The sequence below is a fragment of the Ochlerotatus camptorhynchus genome, unplaced genomic scaffold (assembly GCF_037179485.1).
Source record: "Ochlerotatus camptorhynchus isolate MF236.1 unplaced genomic scaffold, CSIRO-AGI_Acam_v1.1 ptg000023l, whole genome shotgun sequence".
Classification (NCBI taxonomy): Eukaryota; Metazoa; Arthropoda; class Insecta; order Diptera; family Culicidae; genus Ochlerotatus; species Ochlerotatus camptorhynchus.
In genome coordinates this window covers 1443871-1463650 of record NW_027040515.1, presented here as the reverse complement: position 1 = coordinate 1463650, position 19780 = coordinate 1443871, and the positions used below count along the sequence as shown (strand labels likewise).

Sequence of the window (19780 nt, the reverse complement as noted above, 5' to 3'; positions counted from 1 at the left end):
GAGGTTTTGCCTTCTTTTATTTACGAGCAATTCTTTCGAGAACTTTGGAAAAACATGAGAGATCGATGGTTTGACAAAATGGTAAAATATGTTTATTCCTACTTTTTTACATAAGCAGTTCTTTCGGGAAATTTAGCAAAACTTGTTTCGGAAATTATTGCAACCAAATTTCAACAGGTGACAGTAATAAACAGAAGTTATGGCGATTTGTTTTGTACGCAGAAAATCGGAAAATGATTTTCTTGGCCCTTTGAAAAAAAAATATTGGTACAGAAGGTGGCTTATATTATGGCGCAACACCGCTACCAAATATTTTTTCTCGTTTCGCCTCCACAAACGAAAATTTAATAAAAATATTGAAATCTGCATACATTATTTTTCGGTTTAACTACTTTTCGTCCATAGAAGGTGGCGCCATGTTGTCAGTAGTTGTGAGTGTAAAACTCACAGCATTCCTCGATTCATTTGTCAAATCATATATCTCACAAGTTTTGCCAAATTCCTCGATTTGACTTTATAAAAGAAAAAATCTCGTAAAACTATGTTATCAATTTTTAAATCCATCGACCTCACATATTGTCTAAGTTCCCGGAAGACTGCTCGTTTATAAAAGAGGGAAAAATTTCCTCAAAATACATTACCAATTTGTCAAACCGTCAATCTCACAACTTTTGAGAAAGTTTTCGAAAAAACATTTATAAAAGAAGGATAAAATGTGTCTACGGCTGAAAATCTCCTAAATAAATTTAAAAAGAAGGGAAAATCTCCTAAAAATTTATTACCAATCCGTCAAATCATCGATATTAGTTTTGCCAAAGTTTTCGAAAGAACTGCTCATGTATAAAATAAGGGAAAATGTCCTAAAAATATATTACCAATTTTTACACTTCCACTTCTGGTACTGCCGCCGCCTTACTAAAACTCTCGCCCGATTGATTTACTTTGAACAGAGATTTTCCCTTTTTTTATCATGAGCTGTTCTTTTAAGGTTAATTGTTGCAATATTCAAAGATGTCTTCTTAATGCTCGCGAAACCAACCATAGAAATGTAATACAGTCAAAGTATTTTATAAATTTTTGGATTTCATTCGAGGAAATTACATTCGGGAAATGTAATTCGGGGGAATGGCATTCGGGGAAATGACATTCGGGGAAATGGGGTATATGTTTGTCTGGGATTCGGGGAAATGGCGTTCGGGGAAATGGCGTTCGGGGAAGTGACATTCGGGGAAACGACATTCGGGGAAATGTAGCACAATCGTCCTGAGTTCACAAGGTTGAGGTTATTATTGATGTCTTCCAAAATTATAAAACATATTTCTGTTCTGTTATGCCAAATGATCTTAATATTTTTCTATTTGTTCTGTACATTTTATACCAAATGATCTTATGCTAAACTACTTGATGCCAAATGGGCTAGACCCACTCCGAACACGATTAGACCGAATGGTTCGTTTTAATGAAAGTCGTTAGGTCAAATGGGTCAAGGAAATCATGTTTTATTCTAGATTTCGCCTTTAGATCAAATATGGATTCATTATCACTTAACCTAATCTGCCTAGCCTATTACCCCTGAATGTCATCAGAAATAAGTGCTTATCAATATATTTTTAAGAAATATTTTTATTTATTATAATTTATGAAATATAATAATCGGGCTCTGGGAGTAGGTAGTAGAACTTCGATGTTCTGTATGAAGCATGTTATGATTAAGTAGGTTCCTCCAACTGGATCAATAACTATTTACATGGTACGTACTTAAATCATCTTTCGACGCTACATAAAGAATAACATAATGACTTACGAAAATGCACTCCACCTACTGCTCACTGTTGACCAGCTCGAACCACTGTCGCATGGCATCGCTCAAAACCAGTGGCAACTGACCTAGATCGCGCACGATCACATAATACGGGAACGGAAATACGTCCAGGTAGGACCGCATCACGATCTGGTTCCGGTCCGGTGTGAACAACGGTACACGGATGTCCATGACGGAGTGCTGTCAAACGAAATAGAAGATGTTCCAGTTTAACCTCTAGTCTGCATCAGAAAACAATATGCTCATCCTACCTTATTTTCCGGATTATCAATGATCACATAAACGATGAATATCCTCTGCAAGCGGGCAAGCTTGACCGAGTTCTTCACCTTCTTCTCACCCTCGCTGAAAATGTTCCGACCATCGCTCAGAACCAACAGCAGATTCTCGAAAATACCATTGTCCGACGAAGAGGTATCCTCCGAGTTGCACGTCCTAACAAAGTCCAGCAACTCGGCAATTCGGCTCTGGTTCTGTTCGAAGTTCAACGAGTTGATCAACTTAGCTCCATCGAACTGATCGGAATGCTTGAGCAAAATCTTGGGTGATTCTCCAAACGACATAACATTCAGACGACCGCTTTCCAACAGAGTCAAGGCTTGCGAAACCAGCGAAATCGCCTGCAAGGTCAGATCCTTTGAGTTATTGTGATCCATCGACTTGGAGTCATCTACAGCGATGGTGATCTTGTAGTCTCGCTGGGCAGCTTTCGTCCTTCGAAGCCAGATTTTGTCCTTGCGGAACTGCGAGGCAATGTAAGGAATGATCTTCTTCATGTTGATCCTACGACCCGTTCGGTAGTCACCCTTAAGCCGCGTACACTTGGTCGGCTCCAGGATCAATCGAAGCTGTTCGCAAAGCTCCCGGGCATTCGGAAGCATCTTGTTGGAGATGTGCTGCCACCGGTCGAAGTCGTCGTGCTCAGGTTGGGCAGCATTCACGGCTAAGGTTTCCTTTTCGACCATTTTGCGCATCTCCAGCGCTTCGGCTGTGGTCGGTTCCTCCGGTACGGTCATATCGTTCAAAATGTCCATGCTAAAGAAAAACGAATATCAATTTCATTCATACAAAAATATAAAATCGTAAATACTCACACTGTATGTGCCGTAGTGTCCTCTCCTCTTGGCACGCGCGCCGTTTCCACCGTCTCTCCTTCGACTTCGACGTTCTCCAACGTTTCGATTTTCTCTCGTTGGTTCTCATCTTTCTTGGCCGGTTTGTCCTTTTTCTTTTCGTTCTTTTCACTCTCCAGCAGTTGTTTGTCGGTTTCTTCCAACTCTTCCTTCTGTTCATCAACATCCATCAATTCATCTGTACCTTCTTGTTCTTCATCAGGTTTATCCTCCTGCTTCTCGTTCTCTTGGTGCTGTAGCTTCTTCGACTGCTCTTCCGTCGCATTATCCAGCGTAGTCTTGTCCGACTGCTTAGCATCCTTTACGTGCTGATACTCTTCCGATTCTTCTTCCTTATCGGCATCTTCTTCGATATCATCCTCCTTGTTTGCCCGATCTTCTCTGTTGATTTCGTCTACCGTCTTCAAGCGTTTCTTTTCAGCTTTATCCGGATCGCCCAGTGTCCTATCTTCATCCGTATTGCCCTGTCGTCGCTTCTCTTGCTGCTGCTTTTGGTCATTTTTATCACGCTTCGTTCGGGTTTCTTTCGATTCGGCAATGCCTTGGTGACCGCTGTCGGATTTCTCATTCTCAGCCTGTCCGACTCCATCCTTATCCTCTCCGGTGTCTTGTTCGTCCATTTCATTCTCCTGCTTTGACTCTGGTTTTTCGTTTGCCACTTGATCACTGGTTCCTTTATTTTCCGTATCGGGCATCGCTTCAATTCGTTCCTCTTCCGAACGTTTATCCTTCGATTCATGATGTTGCTCGTCTTGTTTCTTCTTCTTATCATCGCCTTCCTCTGGTTGTGGCTCTTCCTCCGCTGGCGGTTCGTCTTTGTTTTCGTCCGGTATTTGCTGGATTTCATCTTCCGGTTTCTCTTGTTCTTCTTCACCTTCTGGATTCTCCTGATTATCGTCCAATTTGTCGGCACCATCGGGATTTTCCTGTTCTTGTTCCTCATCCGATGAATCGTCACCGTTTTGCTGATCTTGATCTCCATCTTTCTGAACTTCTTCTTTCGATTCCCCTTCTTCATCATCCTGATCATCCCCCTTGTCCTTCATGTTATCAACGTCGAATGGATTTTCTTGATTTTCCTCCTCGTCCTTCTGATTATCAGGCCTATCATCATTATCCAAATTAATGTCTTCATCAATGTCCATATCCTCGGGTTGCGGTGGCTCCTCGAGCTCATTATGATGAGGATTTTCTTGCTCTTCCTCGCCTTCCTCATTGTTCATGTCTTCAATGTCCTTTGGTTTCTCTTTTTTCTTGTCGTCCATTGCCTTATCCACAGCGTCCAAACCATCCTCCTCTTCTCCCGGTGCCATATCTTTCTCAGCATCTAAATTGTTGTGCTGGTCATCCGCTTCACCAGAGCCCTTTCCATCTTCCTCTTCCATATCTTCTTCCTTTTCTTCCTCCTCCTTCTCCTCGTCGTCACCCCAAATCTGATCATCTAGCTTCTCTGCACCTTCCTCGGTTTCTCCCATTTGCTTATCAGCATCTTCTTCGTCCTCTTTATCCTCGTCTGAGTCTTCACCCTCCGGCTTTTCCACATCCTGAAGCTTCGAATCAAAGTCCTCACTCATATCGATACCCTTCTCCTCCTTGTTATCTTTTTCCTCTTCCTCATTCTTATCCTCCTGCCCTGGTTTCTTAGCATCGTCCAGCTGATCTTCACTTTCAATTTTGTTCGACACATCTTTCTCTCCTTCACCATCTTCAAAACCGAACTTTTCTCCACTTTCGTTTCCTTCCTGCTGCTCACCACCCGCTTCCTGTTCATCGTCCAGCAGATCTTTCGGTACACAGAATCCCTTCGTTCCCAGTTCGATAAACACAGTTAGCATAACCGATAGCATTTTGGTGCTGATCTTGTGCGCTCCCAGCTGCTGAATCAAGTAGTACTCAACCAGCAAGTTAAACTGCTCCAGGATCGGTACCAGGCGGGTTACCTTCTGAATCATGGTTACGAGTTGTGGTGCGGAGTGGTTCGTGTTTTCCAACATGGCTAACAGATTGCAGATCTTTGTGACCACCTTACGAATGCTGAGTGTTTGCAGATCTTGGAGTAGGTCAACGTTGATCTTCTCCTTCAAGTGCTGCGGTTGAAGTTCCGATTCCGGTTCATGTTCTTCAGTTTCCTCCGTGTCACCGTTCTGTTTGGTCGGTTCTGCTGGATCTAGTTGGTTTGGAGTCGAATACTTCTTATAGATATGCTGCATTGCGATCAGAATCGAGTGGATGATATTCTCCACCTCATTGTTGAGATTTTCTTCGTCCAGATGATCATCAGAAACAGCATGTTCCTCTTCACTGATGGCAGATCTAACGATCTTTAATACATCCAAAATCGGTTGAGCATACACTGAGTATTCTTCGGAGTTGCTGATCTTCAGCTGATCGCACAGCTGATCCAGAATGTTCGTTAGGCTGTTGAACTGCTCGTCTACGGAGTGAACGAAATCAGCGGTGAAGTAGTTCTCGTCACACTTCTTTAGATATTCACTAAGCTGAACACATCGCTTCAAACCATCGCGAACTCCTGTCAGAATAGGCTCGATCGTCTTCTGAGTCAACTCCGGGATGTCCTTCAGCATTCTCAACTCTTCCTGAACTTCTGCTGGAGCACAACTTAGAAGCAACTGGAACTGCTCAAGCACACTTTGCACCTTGATCGTACACTTTCGCATATTGTCCATCTTCCTTCTGTACAGTCCAAATTTGAACTCGCGTTTGGTCGACTCTAGGCAACTGCTGAGCTGCGTAAGATCCTGGATTCTATCTCTCAGCTCGTACACGCTGGCTACGGATTTTCCCAGCTCCTTGCGCTGATTTTGAACAATCAGGAACAAGTCTACAGCGAATCCCTTGATTCTTTCGAGGTTGATCCTTCCAATGTCTGGATTCGGTTGAAGCAAAACCTTCATCAGCATCTTGATCTTGAACACAGACTTGGCGTAGTACAGATTGAGCTTGTCGTTCAGGAACACGATGTGCTGATCCACTTTGCGGTATTTGCTGTTATGTGCGAGTAGGTTCGCGGAGAACGGCTTAATCGTTACATCTACAAATTCGGACTCGATCGCATTCTCCACCAATCCACTTCGGTAGCTCAATCCCAACTGGGTTAAACTCTTGTAGAAGTCCGACAGTGCCTTGCGCTTTTGGTTGAGTATATGCTTGGCTTGAGATTTTTGCTTGGGTTTTGGTTGACCACGATCAACCTCCAGACCACGGAGGTATTCTATGGATTCGATCTGATCGTACATGAAGGTGTCCAGGTTGTAGATCAACCCTGGGAAGGGTGCATGCAGGATCGCTTCTTTCACAACGGTACGGGAGGTTACGAAAAACCGATCGATTTTGGCCAGTAGCTCCTGGTTTAGGGTGGTTTCCTGCGACAGGCTGGCAACGGAGAACTTCTCTTTCAGCTTGAGTGAAGCCATGAAGTTCTTAACGTCCACCATGTAGTAGGTGATCTTGGGTTCCGACCGAAGGTTTTTGCCCTTTTGCGCGTCAGCATCGTTGATCTCCGCAGCCGGATCCTTGGGGGTGAACACGGGAAGGATTTTAGTTCGAATTTCTGTTTCAAACTCTTTCAGGAATTTGTGCAACTGCCGGTGGACTCGTGCAATGTTGTTCCGCATACTAAAGTACGAGAGATCTTTGTTGAAGGATTCGATCTTGACGAACTCCTTTAGTTTCTTCTCAATAGGAGCTCGCTTCGTTCGGATGTACTCTTCGATTTCCGCCGAGAATTGATCGTAGTACATGTGCAAATTGTACAGAACAGCAATGAGCGTTTCTTTCTTGCGATTGTCTTCAAAGTTCAAGTACATCAGATACTGCTCGAATGACTTTAGGACGCGTAGGCGAGTGGTGAACTCTGCATAGTTAGACGACTCCATGAACTGCTTCAGGACGTGAATTAAGTCCTCAATCTTGACCGTTCCATCTTCCACTTCTTCCTCGTCCAATAGTTCCTGCTCCCCAAAGCAGCGTTCCACTTTCCTGTAGTCCAGCAAATTTCCCAACTTGGCCTTCGAATCGCTTTGCAGATATTCGTGCAGCAGATTGTACATAAAGAACCAATACCGGTACGCCTTCGACCGTACGTTATCGTGCGTTTGGCTCATACACTCCCTCCAGTATTGCAGCTCCATTCGCATCCATCGGTGCACGAAGTCCACGATGTCCGCTTCCAGTTCACGTAGATTGTTCAACCGATGAGCTACGCTATTCCATTCATCAATTTTCTGTCGCAGCAGCTGTAGACCCGTACTGAACCGTACGATCGGAGCCGTCGAAGGTAGTGCATAGATTCGGTTCAAGATTAGTAGCATGTCTTTCAGTACTGCATGATCCGGCCACTCCAGAAGTAGCTTCCGGACACGATCTTCTATTTTCTTGAGCACTTCAACGCACTGAACGACTTCACCGATATTGGAATCTTTGTAAAAGTTATACTTGCTGGTAGTCGATCGTTTCAAATCCAAATCCTCATATTTCTCTTGAGCCAGTCCAACGAGGAAGCTCAACCCGGGATAGAAACTCTCATCCAGTTTGCTATTGAGTGCCGGTCTGTACTTGTGCATAATCTGTTGGAAGATCGCAATCTTCGTTTGGAACGGACCGACGAAATCGGGCGCGATCACTTCCGGTAGCTCCGCAACGGTCTCCGGGTTGTAGTAGAACGACTTTGAGAACTTATTCATCAGATAGATGAAGCTCTCGCAGATCAACGTGTAGTCCTCTCCAGAAATCGTCTCCACCAACTTTTGATTCTTCTTCACACTATCCTTCTTGATGACTTGCTCCAGCGTATCGTTCTGGATGAAATCAGCAAAGTCTTCATCCACATAGTTCGGGAACAATTCGACAATCTCCCGTTGCGCGATGACCTCCTCATCTTCTTCTTCACAGTGGCTCTTCGTCTGGTACAAACTATCTTCTTCGGCTTGCTTCTTCCTTCTCAAATTCTCCTGCTTCTGCCAAACCTGATTACAAACATTCACGATTTTATCCAGGTCCACAAACTCCTCCTCGCCGATTCCGCCTCGGAGAGTGATTGAATTTTTCACATCCTGCAGTTTGGATTTCAACAGCCTGAAATAACCGTTCTCACTATGATCGATCTTTTCAAGAATGGAATAAACGTTCACTTTATGTCCGCTTGCTTCCTCATCGAACAACGCGATTGGCTTCACCACAGGGAACTGCGCAAACTTTTCCAGGATCTTCGTCAAGGCATCCTTCTCCGCCAGATCGTAGAACACTCCATTGCTCTTTATCCCGATCGACTCCCGTCTGATGACCAGGCAATGCTTCAAACCGACCAAGCCGTACTTCATCGTAGCGATCGAGCAGCAAAGGGGCTCCAAAAAGTCTCGATAGTGCGCCTGGTAACGCTTTAGTGTGTGGTGCTCGAACTTGTCGGCAATGTTGACCCACAGCTCGATTTGCTTGATCGTTTCGTTCACCCGGAGTTGGAAGTTTTTCGTTTGGGTACAGTTCTTGATCGGATTCTTGGTGTCCACTTCAAAGTTCAAGCACTGTGTGGAAATGACGATCAGCTCACCGATCGTTCCCGGGTAGCAACAAGAGATCAAGAAGTTGTTGATATCCTTAACCATTTCGGTGTAGATGTTGTCCGCAGGGCGTAGAGCGACCTTCCGGCAGAGTTTGTTGCGTTTGTCTTCCAAGTGGTTCAGGTGGCTGATGAATACCTGCTTCGGGCTCTCGCCCAGTCGACGGTAGTTCATGGTAATCGCCATGTAATCGTAAACTTGGACGAGCGTTTTGTAGTGTTGTATGTCCTCATCGGTGTAGGATTTCTTCAGGGCGTTCTTTTCGACTGGATCAAGCAGCGGCAGGTAAATTAGGAGATTTAACTCGATCGCTCCGCACAACGAGTTCAAAGCGGAGCTCAGATGCCACTGGAGATTTCTGTTTGCACTGGACCGAAGCTCTTCGTAAGTCACATTCGATCGTAGATCGGTTGATTGTTGCACAATTTTTTTAAGTTCTTCGGCAAGAACGTTGAAGTCTTCAACAAACTTTTCGTTATCAACCTTCTGCTGACTGTCTTCGAACCATTTTTGAACACATTCGTACTCTACTAGCAGTTTCCGAGCTTGTCCAACGGCTCTGTCCAGTCCAACGAAGTGTTGATCGTATTCCTTTCTCAAAACAACCGAATTGGTCCAGATTGTATTGCGAAGTGTCTTCAAAGTATTCCTCCATTCCGGGAGTTCGCCCAAGCCGGTCGATCGTAGCTCTCCGTTATTGGCCAGCAGGATGGACAGACAATTGCTGGTCAGTACCGGTCCGTGGAGCGACTGATTGGATACTTCCTCCAGGTGAGTTTCGTAGCTAGCTTCGGTGTCATTCTGATAGCAAACAACGTGATTGATGGCCAACGAGTTCAACTGGAAGTTGTAGACGTGTCGACGGTATTGATGCATGCAGGCCGTAATGTTCTTGTAGAAGCCAGCTGGGAGCGCTTTTAGAAGATCGCTATGCTCGGTTCCGGATTCGATTAGTTTATCGAGAAGGGTACTCATTTCCAGGAAGGATGCATGCTGAGAACTACCCAGATGCTTCAACAGGCACATCGTGTCTAGATTTAGTGAACGAACACTCGCTACGTAGTCGTAGTTGATCGAAGAATTTCCGGTCAAAGATTTCAGCAGGAAGTATTCGTACAGCGGCATCATTTCCACCGGGAATTTGTAATTGTACTCCTCGGGAGTCTCAAGGGCTGCCGCAAACTTGCGATATTCGTTCAGCTGTTCGGTTGAGGCGATCAACTGTGCGGTCGAGTCCTCGATAGCCGTTTCTTGGAATTGCTGTATCAGGGTGATCAATTGTTGATATTCAGGTTGTTCCAAACTTGCACTGGCTTCCCGCTGATCAAGTCTCAGCGTCACAAGCTGCTGGGAATGAGCCAGTTGCGATCGTCTCACATCGATCGTTTTGGGATGGTTCAACAGTGCTACCTTCTTCAGAAAGTCTTCGTAGTCGAACAACCGAGTCAATCTGGGTGAAAGCCGCAGGCCTTCGTTGAATTCCATAACCCGTTGATAGTGCGCCACTTGTTCTTCTGTGTAGAATGGCAGGCTGCTGAGGAATGTCTTCGAGTAAAGTTTCCTATGCATGGCAAGAGGATGCGTAGAACTTTGAATAGACTCTTCCAGCGAGTCGTTCAGACTTTTGAACGGACTGCTGCTCAGATCATCCAGCAGGCTTAGGCAATGTTTCTGGATCCACTTGAAATGCAGCGTGATGTAGTCTACTAGCGCTGTGTCGATCTCCTTGTTGACGAACAGCTTCCGATTGGAAAGATCTATCAAACGATTAATCCACAAATACGATCCAATCATCTTGGCGTAGGAGATCTGATCGAGGACGGCTTTCTGCAGTGCTTGCTCCATCAGCGGCTTGAAGCTGGTCAAGAAGTTGTACAACTGTGCGATCAATTTGTTTCCTACCGTATCGTTGATGACCTCCTTGGAGACAGCTTTCGAATAGGACAGGACATCGATCTTGCTCAACTTGATAGCGTTTACTGCTTTGATTTCTTGCAAAGTTGTGTTCAGCAAAAGGATAGCACTCAACTGGTACTGCTCAACCGTAGAATCCTCTAGATATTCTCGAATTCTCGGCAGCAGTGCTCGGTTCCATGGAAGATGTCCCGTCGAACCAAACTTGTTTACTGCGGAGAATAGTGTTTGGTTCAGGTCGGTCAATTGCTGCAAAACTTCGTCGATGGTGATGGAAGAAACTTCATCGAGCTCGAATTTCTCCCGCTTGGTATGCTGAAGATCTCGATATCCAGAAAGGTCTTTGGGGGCCGTTTTCCATTGACTTTCGGTTCCTTGAATTGCCACGTCTATTGTAATGCAGCTGTCGGTGGCAGCTGTGATCTCCTTCTTCGGTTCCAGTTTCTGAACGTTTTCGAGTGCCTTCAGCGACTCCGCCAGGAAGATCTTGCGGCGATCGACGTCTTTGAAGCTAGACGTTTCGTAGAGGAAGTAGAATAGATACTTCAAATTGGCCAGATTGATTTCGTTCTGCTCGTGGAACGCGGTTGCAATGTCCGACAGAGCTCCAGCGATATCTGTGAAACTGTTTAGGTGACACCGCAGAATGCACAGAAGAGGTTCAGCTTGCAGCTTGATCAGTTGAAGACTCGTGAGCTGATTCGATCGCAGTAGAACGTTTTCGTAGCTGACAAGGTTTGGTGTGACGACTATAGCACCGATCTCATCCTTGATAGCATTCTTCAGAGCGTTTCGATAGAAATCCAACCCGTAACCGAGCAGATCCGTATTGGACGATCGCACGTAGACCTCCAAAGCACTAATCATGAGACACTTCTCTGCGGTCATTCCCATTCTCTGGTTCTGTGCAACCAGGTAGGCAAATTTAACGATGTGAGCGATACCAAACTGGTTGAACTCCGAAACCTTCTTGACGGCCTTGTGAATGGCCAAGATCACATTTATCAACCAATTGTCCCGGACTCCACTTTCAAACACCAATCGCTTCAAGTCGTCCTCTCCGTAAGCTTCCTTATGTAGTGCCAGCTCAATGCACCGATTCCGCATCGCCCGAGAGATTTCTCCATTCTTCGGATCGAGCGTCAAGAACGCCCGGAAGTTGGCGTGCTTGCGGATCAACTCGGACTCATTGTTACCGTCGACTCCCTTTTCCGAAATCAACAGACTTCCGTCCGGTTCGAAGATCGGATTTAAACGATCCAGGATGGCGGACGAACATAGATTGACATGTTCCAGGCAAATGTACTGCCCGTGTTTGAGGGATTTGACGATTTTGGAGTCGACCCACTCGAAGTGGCCTCCGGTGTTAAGGGTTTCCGCGTGTTTGGAAATGTTGAACAGCACTCCCAGGACGGAAACCATCGAGTGGAGGTGAGATTGATCGTGGTCCGAGGTTTTCTGAGCAGTTAGAAGAGAAATAACGTCCTGTAGGGCGGCGAGACGCTTGCGGAACAGAGACAGCTCTTCCGATTGAACGTTTTGTGCGGTGAAGGCTGATTTAGGGAAGGGGAATGATCCATTGTTGAGTATGTGTTTAAACAATATTTAATTTAGCTTATGTTGATTCCTAACACCGACATCAAAATCTAGTGCCGATAAACAAACGATACCAAACCAAGGTTGTCAGATCAACGGATTCTTCGGATCAGTTTAGTGTTCTAATAGTACTTCCACAGTTATTAAATGAGGCCTTTCTATGCTAACAAATGAATGAATTTGTATATTGTGTGGCAAGCACAAAGAAACTCTATGCCCAGAGAAGCAGCGAAAATTTCCAAATCGAAAGATTTTCTCGACCGGCTCTGTAATCGAACCCGCCGCCTCCGGTTTAGTAATACACCGTGCCTTTACCGACTAGACTTAATGAGACCCATTCTACGGATCTACGAACCGATTTAAAAAATCTACGGATTTTCTAGCGCACCACCAAAAGACGGTTTTAAGAAAATTTTCATTAGATTCAACGTAAAACCAATTTACCAATTTATGGATCGAAACCCCACGATAATCTGACAACCCTGCCTAACTGTTCCACCCCCATGTTTGATGTGCTTAGCAATCGATGCGATATAACAAAATAACAATTTAGTGTACTTACCCATTTTTCCATCGTTCAGTCGTGAATATTTCTCCCAAATGGCCATCAGTTGCACTAGAGCGCGCTTTCCTTCTGCGGTGCCACTCAGCACGGCTTCCTTCACCGTATCCATCACCACCGCTTCCACGTTGGACGAAATCTCCTCCAGATGTCGGTTGAAATCAAACTGCTGGAAGCTTCCCGTCACCGAATCGTCGATCGTGTCCACATTGCAGAACTTGTTACCCAGCGTCGTCAACAGGTTGATGATCTTCGTTTTGCCGCAATCGCTTGGGCCACACAGGATCACCGGTTTCTCCAGCTGGACACACTCGGCGACGTTTTTCAACGTTTCAACCTGACTTGCCAGCAACAGCGGGAAGCTCTTCTGAGCCTTGGAAGCCAAAGGATTCATCTCGTCCGTTCGGTTGATCTTCTCCACGATCAAATCGCCCAGATAGAGCTTATCATCGGTCCAGTAGACTCCAATATCCTGCGATAGCCGCTCCAACTCGTAGGCATCACATTCAAACACTCGCGAGAATGCCGACAGGATGTAACTCTTGTCGACGTCGGTCCGCATGCGCTGGTAGTAGACCAGTTTCATTTTCTCGAACAATACCAACAGGAAGTTGTGGTACGAATCTTCCGGGTTGGTGAACTTCTTGCGGAAGTATCCAGTATGATCGTTGCAGAATAGCTCGCACCATCGAAGGATATCTCGGAGGTTCGCCTCGAATGGACCTCCCTTGTAGCCGAACTCCAGATTGGCGATTCCAGTCTCCAAAGTTTCGGAAAAGATTACCATTTTCTGAGCGAGATCAAACTTGATCGCTTCATCCTCGGTCGATTTCAACGCTCCGAAGTAGCTCACATTGTCGCCCGCAAATCTTCCAAGATCGTCAATCAATTCCTCGCCTATCTTCTGGAACTTCACCTGGTACTTCCCTTCAACGACATGCAGCAAATCGTTCCGCTCCAGTTTCCTCAAATAGACCTTGGTGAATCGATTCAGGAATGACTGGGGAAGACCTTTTCGACCTCCACCTTGTCTCAGAGGATTCTGAGCTGCAAAGATCCGTGTCTTCGTGCCCAGCTTGAAAGTTTTGTTCAGTTCAGCGATATACACTTCGCCACGATGATCGAGGATCGCATTCAAACCTTCTAGCACGCTTTGCGGAGCCAAATTCAGTTCATCCAGCAGTATCCAGGTATTCTTAGCTTTGAGGGCGGCCAACAAAGGCCCGTCACGCCACACAAACGATCCCAGCTTCGAGTCTTTCCGAGCCTGATGGTCTTCGTCATCGTCGTCGGCTATCTCCAGCGATCGATCATCCGCCGGGAGATCCGTTCCGAACAGGTCCGCTAGGTCGGTATGTTCGCACAGGTTGATTCGAACGATGGCAAATCCGGCTGCTCGGGCTAAATTTTCCACTAGTGATGTTTTACCGACTCCCGGTGCACCTTCCAAGAGGATCGCTTTATCTAAACTGAGCGCCGAGAGCAGTCGGAAGAGATTCTTCTGAGTTGTTGGAGCACTGAACAGGAATTCCGTATGACGATCGCGTTCTTCTGGGCTGAGGTCGATGAAGAAGGGTGTGATCCCGAAGGTAGTATCATCCGATTGGACCTCGGTGCCATGCTTGAGCTCAAATTGTTTGATTCCGAGATGCTCCTTAATTAGGAGGTGTAGAATGGAGAGGATCTCCTTGCGAAGAGCGAGGATTTCTTCGAACGTTTCGTACGGAAGCATCTCTAGCGAGTCCAGGAATACGGTTTCCAATCCGTAGATCAACGATTCAGCGAGGGATAAGTTCCGCTGGTTCTTACACAGGTATGCAACCCACGCGAGGACATCTCGGATGCTGAAGTTCAGCTTGTCGACCTGTTTCTTCAAAACGAATACGATACTAATGATCACCTGAGCAACTTGGTGAGGATCGCTTTCGGCGTTTTGGATTCCCTTGCGCAGCATATGATCAGCGATCCGGATGAGATCTTCTTTGGAATCCGTGGCTCGACACCAGATCTCTGTCAGTCGATTTCTCAACGCTGGCGACAATTCCTTTTTGCCAAAATCTCCACCGGGGTTCATGGTGGCCAAAAATTGGAAGCCGTCAGCTGCGGTGATGACAAACTCGGAAGCATCTGCCGAAACTCCTCCCTTTTCCGCTAGCAGCAGAGTTCGTTCCGGCTCCAGTACACAATTCAGTCGCTCCAGGACGGAGTCCTCAGCCAGCGAGATCTCATCCGCCAAAAAGAAGCCACCTTCGGCCATGGAGAGAACTAGCGGCCCATCGGACCACTCAAACAACTGCTGCTTGGTGTCTTTTTCCGTCGAGTCGTCCGAATCTCGGAATGGTCTGAGACCTCCCAGGAAGTCCGCACCTTCAGTATGCATGTGACAGTTCAGAATGCGCAGGTTACGATCCCGAATAGCCGCCAGTAACTGACAGATGGTAGTTTTGCCGCATCCGGTAGGGCCAACCAACAGTACCGGTTCATTGAATTCCAGAGCTTTGGCCGTTAGTACGGCCATTCGCCGCATATCGAATGTCCAGACAATGTTTTCGTAGACGGTCTGCTTTTCCAGCTGTTCCAGAATTCCTCGAGTTACCATAGAGGTCCCTTTCTTTAGGCTGAACAAATTTTCCTCGGAAACTCGCTTTCGGAAGTGGGTATACAGCGCTTCCTCGATGATTTTGGTTTCGTACAGGTTGCGAACCTTCGATGACAATACCAGATACCCCTCGTCGATCAGATGTTGGTTCCAGTCGTAGCTGGTGTTCTCCAGCAGAGTCTTATCGGCATAAGTGTACCGATTGCCCCACCGGAACAGATCGCGAAGGGTGAAATTCTGTTTGGCCGTGCTCCGGCGATTCAGCTGCAGTTCCGACATTACCTTCACCATCTTTTGGGCGTAGGATTTTGGAATGAGACAGCGTTTCTCCAAAATCACCTCCAGTTCGTCCCGAGGAATCTCCGAAAAGTGTAGCTCAACAAATCGATTCTTGAACGCTCTGGAAAGCATCTTACGACCTCCGTACAGTCCGGGTGGATTTTGCGTGGCAAATAGCATGAAGTTCGGGTGAGCCTTCACGACGACCTGCGTCTCCGGGATGAACAGTTCCCGATTGTCGTCCAGCACTCGATTCAACGCTTCCAAAATGTCACTTGGAGCGAGGTTCAGCTCGTCAAGAATGATCCAGAATCCGTTCCGCATGGCTTCAACCAGCACACCTTCCTTAAAGGTCAGCTTGCCGGTCACATCCGCCACGTACGTTCCGATGTACTCCTGCAGGTCGGTATGCTCGTGATTGTTAATCCGAAGGCAGACGTTGCCACTTCGCTTTGCGATGTACTCGATTAGACTGGTTTTGCCGGCCGAGGTCGGTCCCTGGAGCAGAACCGGCAGCTTTCCAATCGAGATGATACGGGCCAGATCGCGTAAGTTGTTTCGAACGCTTTCCGTAAGGATGTAGCTTTCGCATTCCTGAATGTCCTTAGGGCCCTTCTCGATCCAGTAGCCTTCGAAGTTGAGCTGTTCGCCGTCCGGAGGACGTGGAATTTGCTGCGAGATGGCTTGCGTTACGTCATTTAGGAGGGTTTTCTGGATGAACGTGAGTACGGTTTTGTGCGACTTGAGATCCAGTTGGGTGAGGAAGCTAAGGCAGAAACTCTCGTAGAGGTTTCGCTCGATCGAGCCGCACAGGTTCTTGGAACAGATGCTTAACGCTCGGCAGAGGGTTCTCAGCGAAAAGACAGGCTTATTTCCGAGACCATCGCTGAGTTCCAGTTGAGAGAGACCTCGCAAGCGGCGGTAGAGTTTGACGGTGTTGAGGATCCGGACCTTCTGGATTCCTGTGCTGCTGAGGTAGTCGTTAACCAGGATGAGAAGGTCGTTTTCGGCAACTAGTTCATCGACGAAGAACTCCGTGAATCGATTTCGGATGCCCACCGGGAGGTCCTTCTTACCGACGTCGGTGTTGGGGTTCATACAGGAGAAAATGCGAAAGTCTGGATGGCGTTTGACTGGAACGAAATCTCCTTTCTCGAGGAGGATGATTGAGCCGTCCGGTTCCAGAATAGTTGACAAACATTCCAAGGTTTCCGTGGAAGCTAAATTTATTTCGTCCAATAGGACCCAATCTCCGTTGCGGATGCAGTTGACCAGCGATCCGGGGATGAAGGCAAACGATACGTTGACCGAGTTGCGCAACTGGGAGTCTAGCTTTTGAAGCTTCTGTTGAATAGTAGCCCATTTTTCGTAGACCTTCTCCAGACGAAGCTGTTCGTCTTGCTTCCTTGTGAAGACTTTTTCAGTGATTTTGAGCATCAACTTGACCAGCACGTTGTACTCAGCACGGTTGTAGCAGATACTGACGTTGGTAAGGAACTTTTCGTTCTTCTGGGCGTTGAAGGTTTTGTTGAAGAGGAACTCGAACTCGTAGCGGAGCGGGGTGATCACGTAACTGAGATCAACCGGTTTGAATCCTCCGATCAGATCAGAAACGTCTGATTGGTTGTTCATGTTGACCACGACCAGCTTGTGGTGGGTTTGATAGGCCAGATATTGTATGGAGCTGGTCTTGCCGACTCCGGTTTCTCCGACCAGTAAGATCGGTTCATTTTGCGCTACGGATACGGCAATTCGCTCCAACAGACAGGAAGCAGGACGGGTGAAGGAAAATGTGGGAGCCTTGTTCTGCAGTTTGAAATCCTGCATCTTAACGGTGGACGAGGCGTTCTTGTCCAGTCGGATCTTCTTGTGGGTATAGGTCCGATCATTTTCGTCGTTCTCCTCGCTTTCCAAATACCGCTTCAAATTTACGCGACCGATCTTGACCTGCTCAGCGGCAGAAACGTCGACGTCCGGCTTGTAATCTTCATACAGATGATCGCAACGGCTTTTGTTGATCCCGATCTTGCCACCGATGCTCACGATCAAGTTCCGTTTGCCTTCTCCAGCCGGCAGATGCGAACAGAAAATGTCCACCGCGTTCTGGAACACGAAATAGGCGCACTCCGTGCTCGTCACCGAGAAGTTAGGGTCCGATCTGCGACACAGTTTGATCAAATCCCTTGTCGATACCAATCTTCCGGAATTGGGAAGACTACTAAGCGAAATGTTGTCATACTGGAACCTCGGTAGAATGTCTTCATCATCCTGTTCGAACCCTTTGAGAGGTTTCTTGTGATCTTCCTCTAGAATGCTAATGTTTTCGCTGATTTCATCACTTTCAATCGAGTGACACCCACTGGAGAACGTTAGATAGATGTCCACTATGCGGCTTGCAACAGTTTTGAGTCTCGGATAGTTGGTGCAAATGATCGAACAGAGTTCCGATCGCGCCAAAGGCAAGACATTCACCGTATACAGATACTTCTCCAGCAAGGTGTAGGTGTTATGGGCCGCACCAGCACCGGATTTGTGCGTTCGAAGTGTCAGGAACAGCTGGAAGCCCGGTTCGATCCGGAGACAATCTCGAAAACCAGGAACACTCAGGTAGTTGTTCTCCAACAGATTCGTCAGAACCGTACAAACATCCTGTGTAGCCGAATCCAAATCTTCCAACAATAGCCAATAGCCATTCATAACGGCCTGCGTTAGAACTCCCGGCTGCCACACGAACTCCCCTGGGGTATCTGTACATCGATACTGACCCAGCAGCATCTTACTATCGGTTTGATCACCCAGTTGGATCCTGAGGAACCCATTCCGTGGTACTTCCTTCTTCAGCTGCTTCAAATTAACATCTAACTCTGCTTCGAACTTTCCTGATTTTCTCTTCTTGCTTTTCTCCTTCAGTGCCGACTTCATCCGACGCTGCAATTCCTTCGTCTTGGGTGCAATCCTTCCCGTCTTCCTGGCCAAGTATTCCACCAACGAAGTCTTTCCACATCCAACCGGTCCGGACAGACAAATAGCCTTCCGCGAGGAAACACCCATAGCCAAACTCCTTACATTCAACCGCGTCGAATCTACCACCACCAAATTGTCCGGTTCCTTCTCCTGCCCACGATAGAAATCGCAATTTCCGGCATCGAAAATCGGCAGCATCACGTCCCCAACGTTTGTAACCACATTGCTTCGGAAATTCCACCGCATCTTCTGTCCAGTCTTGCTCTCCTCGTCTCCTACAATTAAATCTTTCAACGCCACACTGTCCTCTTCCAACTGCTCCCGAACAACGGCTTCCAGTGGCAGCTCTTGATCCAGCTTATTCACCTGACTCTGCGTCATACAGCTGACCAGTGCCAGTATCCGATTGTAGTAGTACTGCTGTCGACTGCATCCCTTCCGATTGCTAAACTGTTCGAAAAACTCGGACCAAGTCCACGCCGAACGGAAATAGATCGGATCCGCCGACAGGAAACGATAACAGCACTGGATCAACTCAAGTTCTGTAACGGCGTTTCGCTCAGCTTTCTTCTGCTTGGTCGTCGGTGTGTAATCCACCGTTTCGTCCGTACCGAACGGCGGTGCATTGTAACGGAAGTAGTGAATGCTAAACCTGGAAGTACAAAAGAAATTAACCTGAATCCTACAATTCTTTAACCCATTAAAAAATACTTACCGCAACACATCCGGACAGCGTGCAACTAATTTTGAAAGCGCTACGCACTTTCGTCGGTGTCCTTCACGATTCACTGTTTTTGTATGGCTCTTCTTCTCATCTTCGTAATCCGTCTCGCCAAATGCGCTAGCCACGATCAGCAGCAAAATGTTCCCAAACCCGTCCGCAATGGCTTCTGTGTATATCGGATTTTTCAGTAACTGACCCAGCACAGTGACCAATCGGTCCATGTCCGGGGAGGAAATATTCTGTTCCCAAAAGAAAAACCATTACCGATAATCAATTTGCCCGAAACCAGCGTGCGTTACTTACGGATAACCTTAAAAACGGCTCCACCTCCAGGCAGCCCAATGTCTCCCGCAAATGGCGCAAACTCCGCCGGATCCTCTCACAGTCCACTTCCATAGCGACGGCAGACGGGCTCCGGTTGGCTTTCGAAACAGTTCCGCACGGTTTTTCACTAAAATTCACAACTTTTCCGCACGAGACACGACACGACCGCACCGTACACCGAGCACACGAGTTTGTAAATAACAACACGTGCGAAGCAGCAAAACACGGCGAGCGACAGCGGGAGAAGACGTCAAAGTTCGGGTGTGTTCGGCTCCGTTCGGGTGGAT

General features: G+C 46.9%; 2 protein-coding genes across 2 annotated transcripts in view; one reads left to right on the top strand and one right to left on the bottom strand.

Moving 5' to 3' along the window:
- Rpp25 (ribonuclease P protein subunit Rpp25) overlaps nt 1–19780 on the top strand; it is a 489635-nt gene that overhangs the window by 293952 nt on the left and 175903 nt on the right. The gene's annotated exons all lie outside the window — the stretch shown is intronic.
- On the bottom strand, nt 1648–19680 carry LOC135706671 (midasin). The gene is made up of 6 exons (XM_065228321.1): nt 19473–19680; nt 19161–19408; nt 12604–19097; nt 2917–11998; nt 2074–2857; nt 1648–2002 (listed from the first exon to the last, which is right to left on the bottom strand). The coding sequence occupies exons 1-6, from the start codon at nt 19563–19565 to the stop codon at nt 1820–1822; spliced, it is 16884 nt and encodes a 5627-aa protein (XP_065084393.1). The 5' UTR covers nt 19566–19680; the 3' UTR covers nt 1648–1819.

Bases quoted from the DNA above. Each gene is read 5' to 3' on its own strand.
- LOC135706671 (XM_065228321.1), bottom strand. From the start codon at position 19,565: ATGGAAGTGGACTGTGAGAGGATCCGGCGGAGTTTGCGCCATTTGCGG. The intron at 11,999-12,603 runs GTAAGTACACTA...TCCCTAAATCAG, and splicing joins ACTGAACGATGGAAAAATGG to CCTTCACCGCACAAAACGTT. The intron at 2,003-2,073 runs GTAGGATGAGCA...TTCGTTTGACAG, and splicing joins TTGATAATCCGGAAAATAAG to CACTCCGTCATGGACATCCG.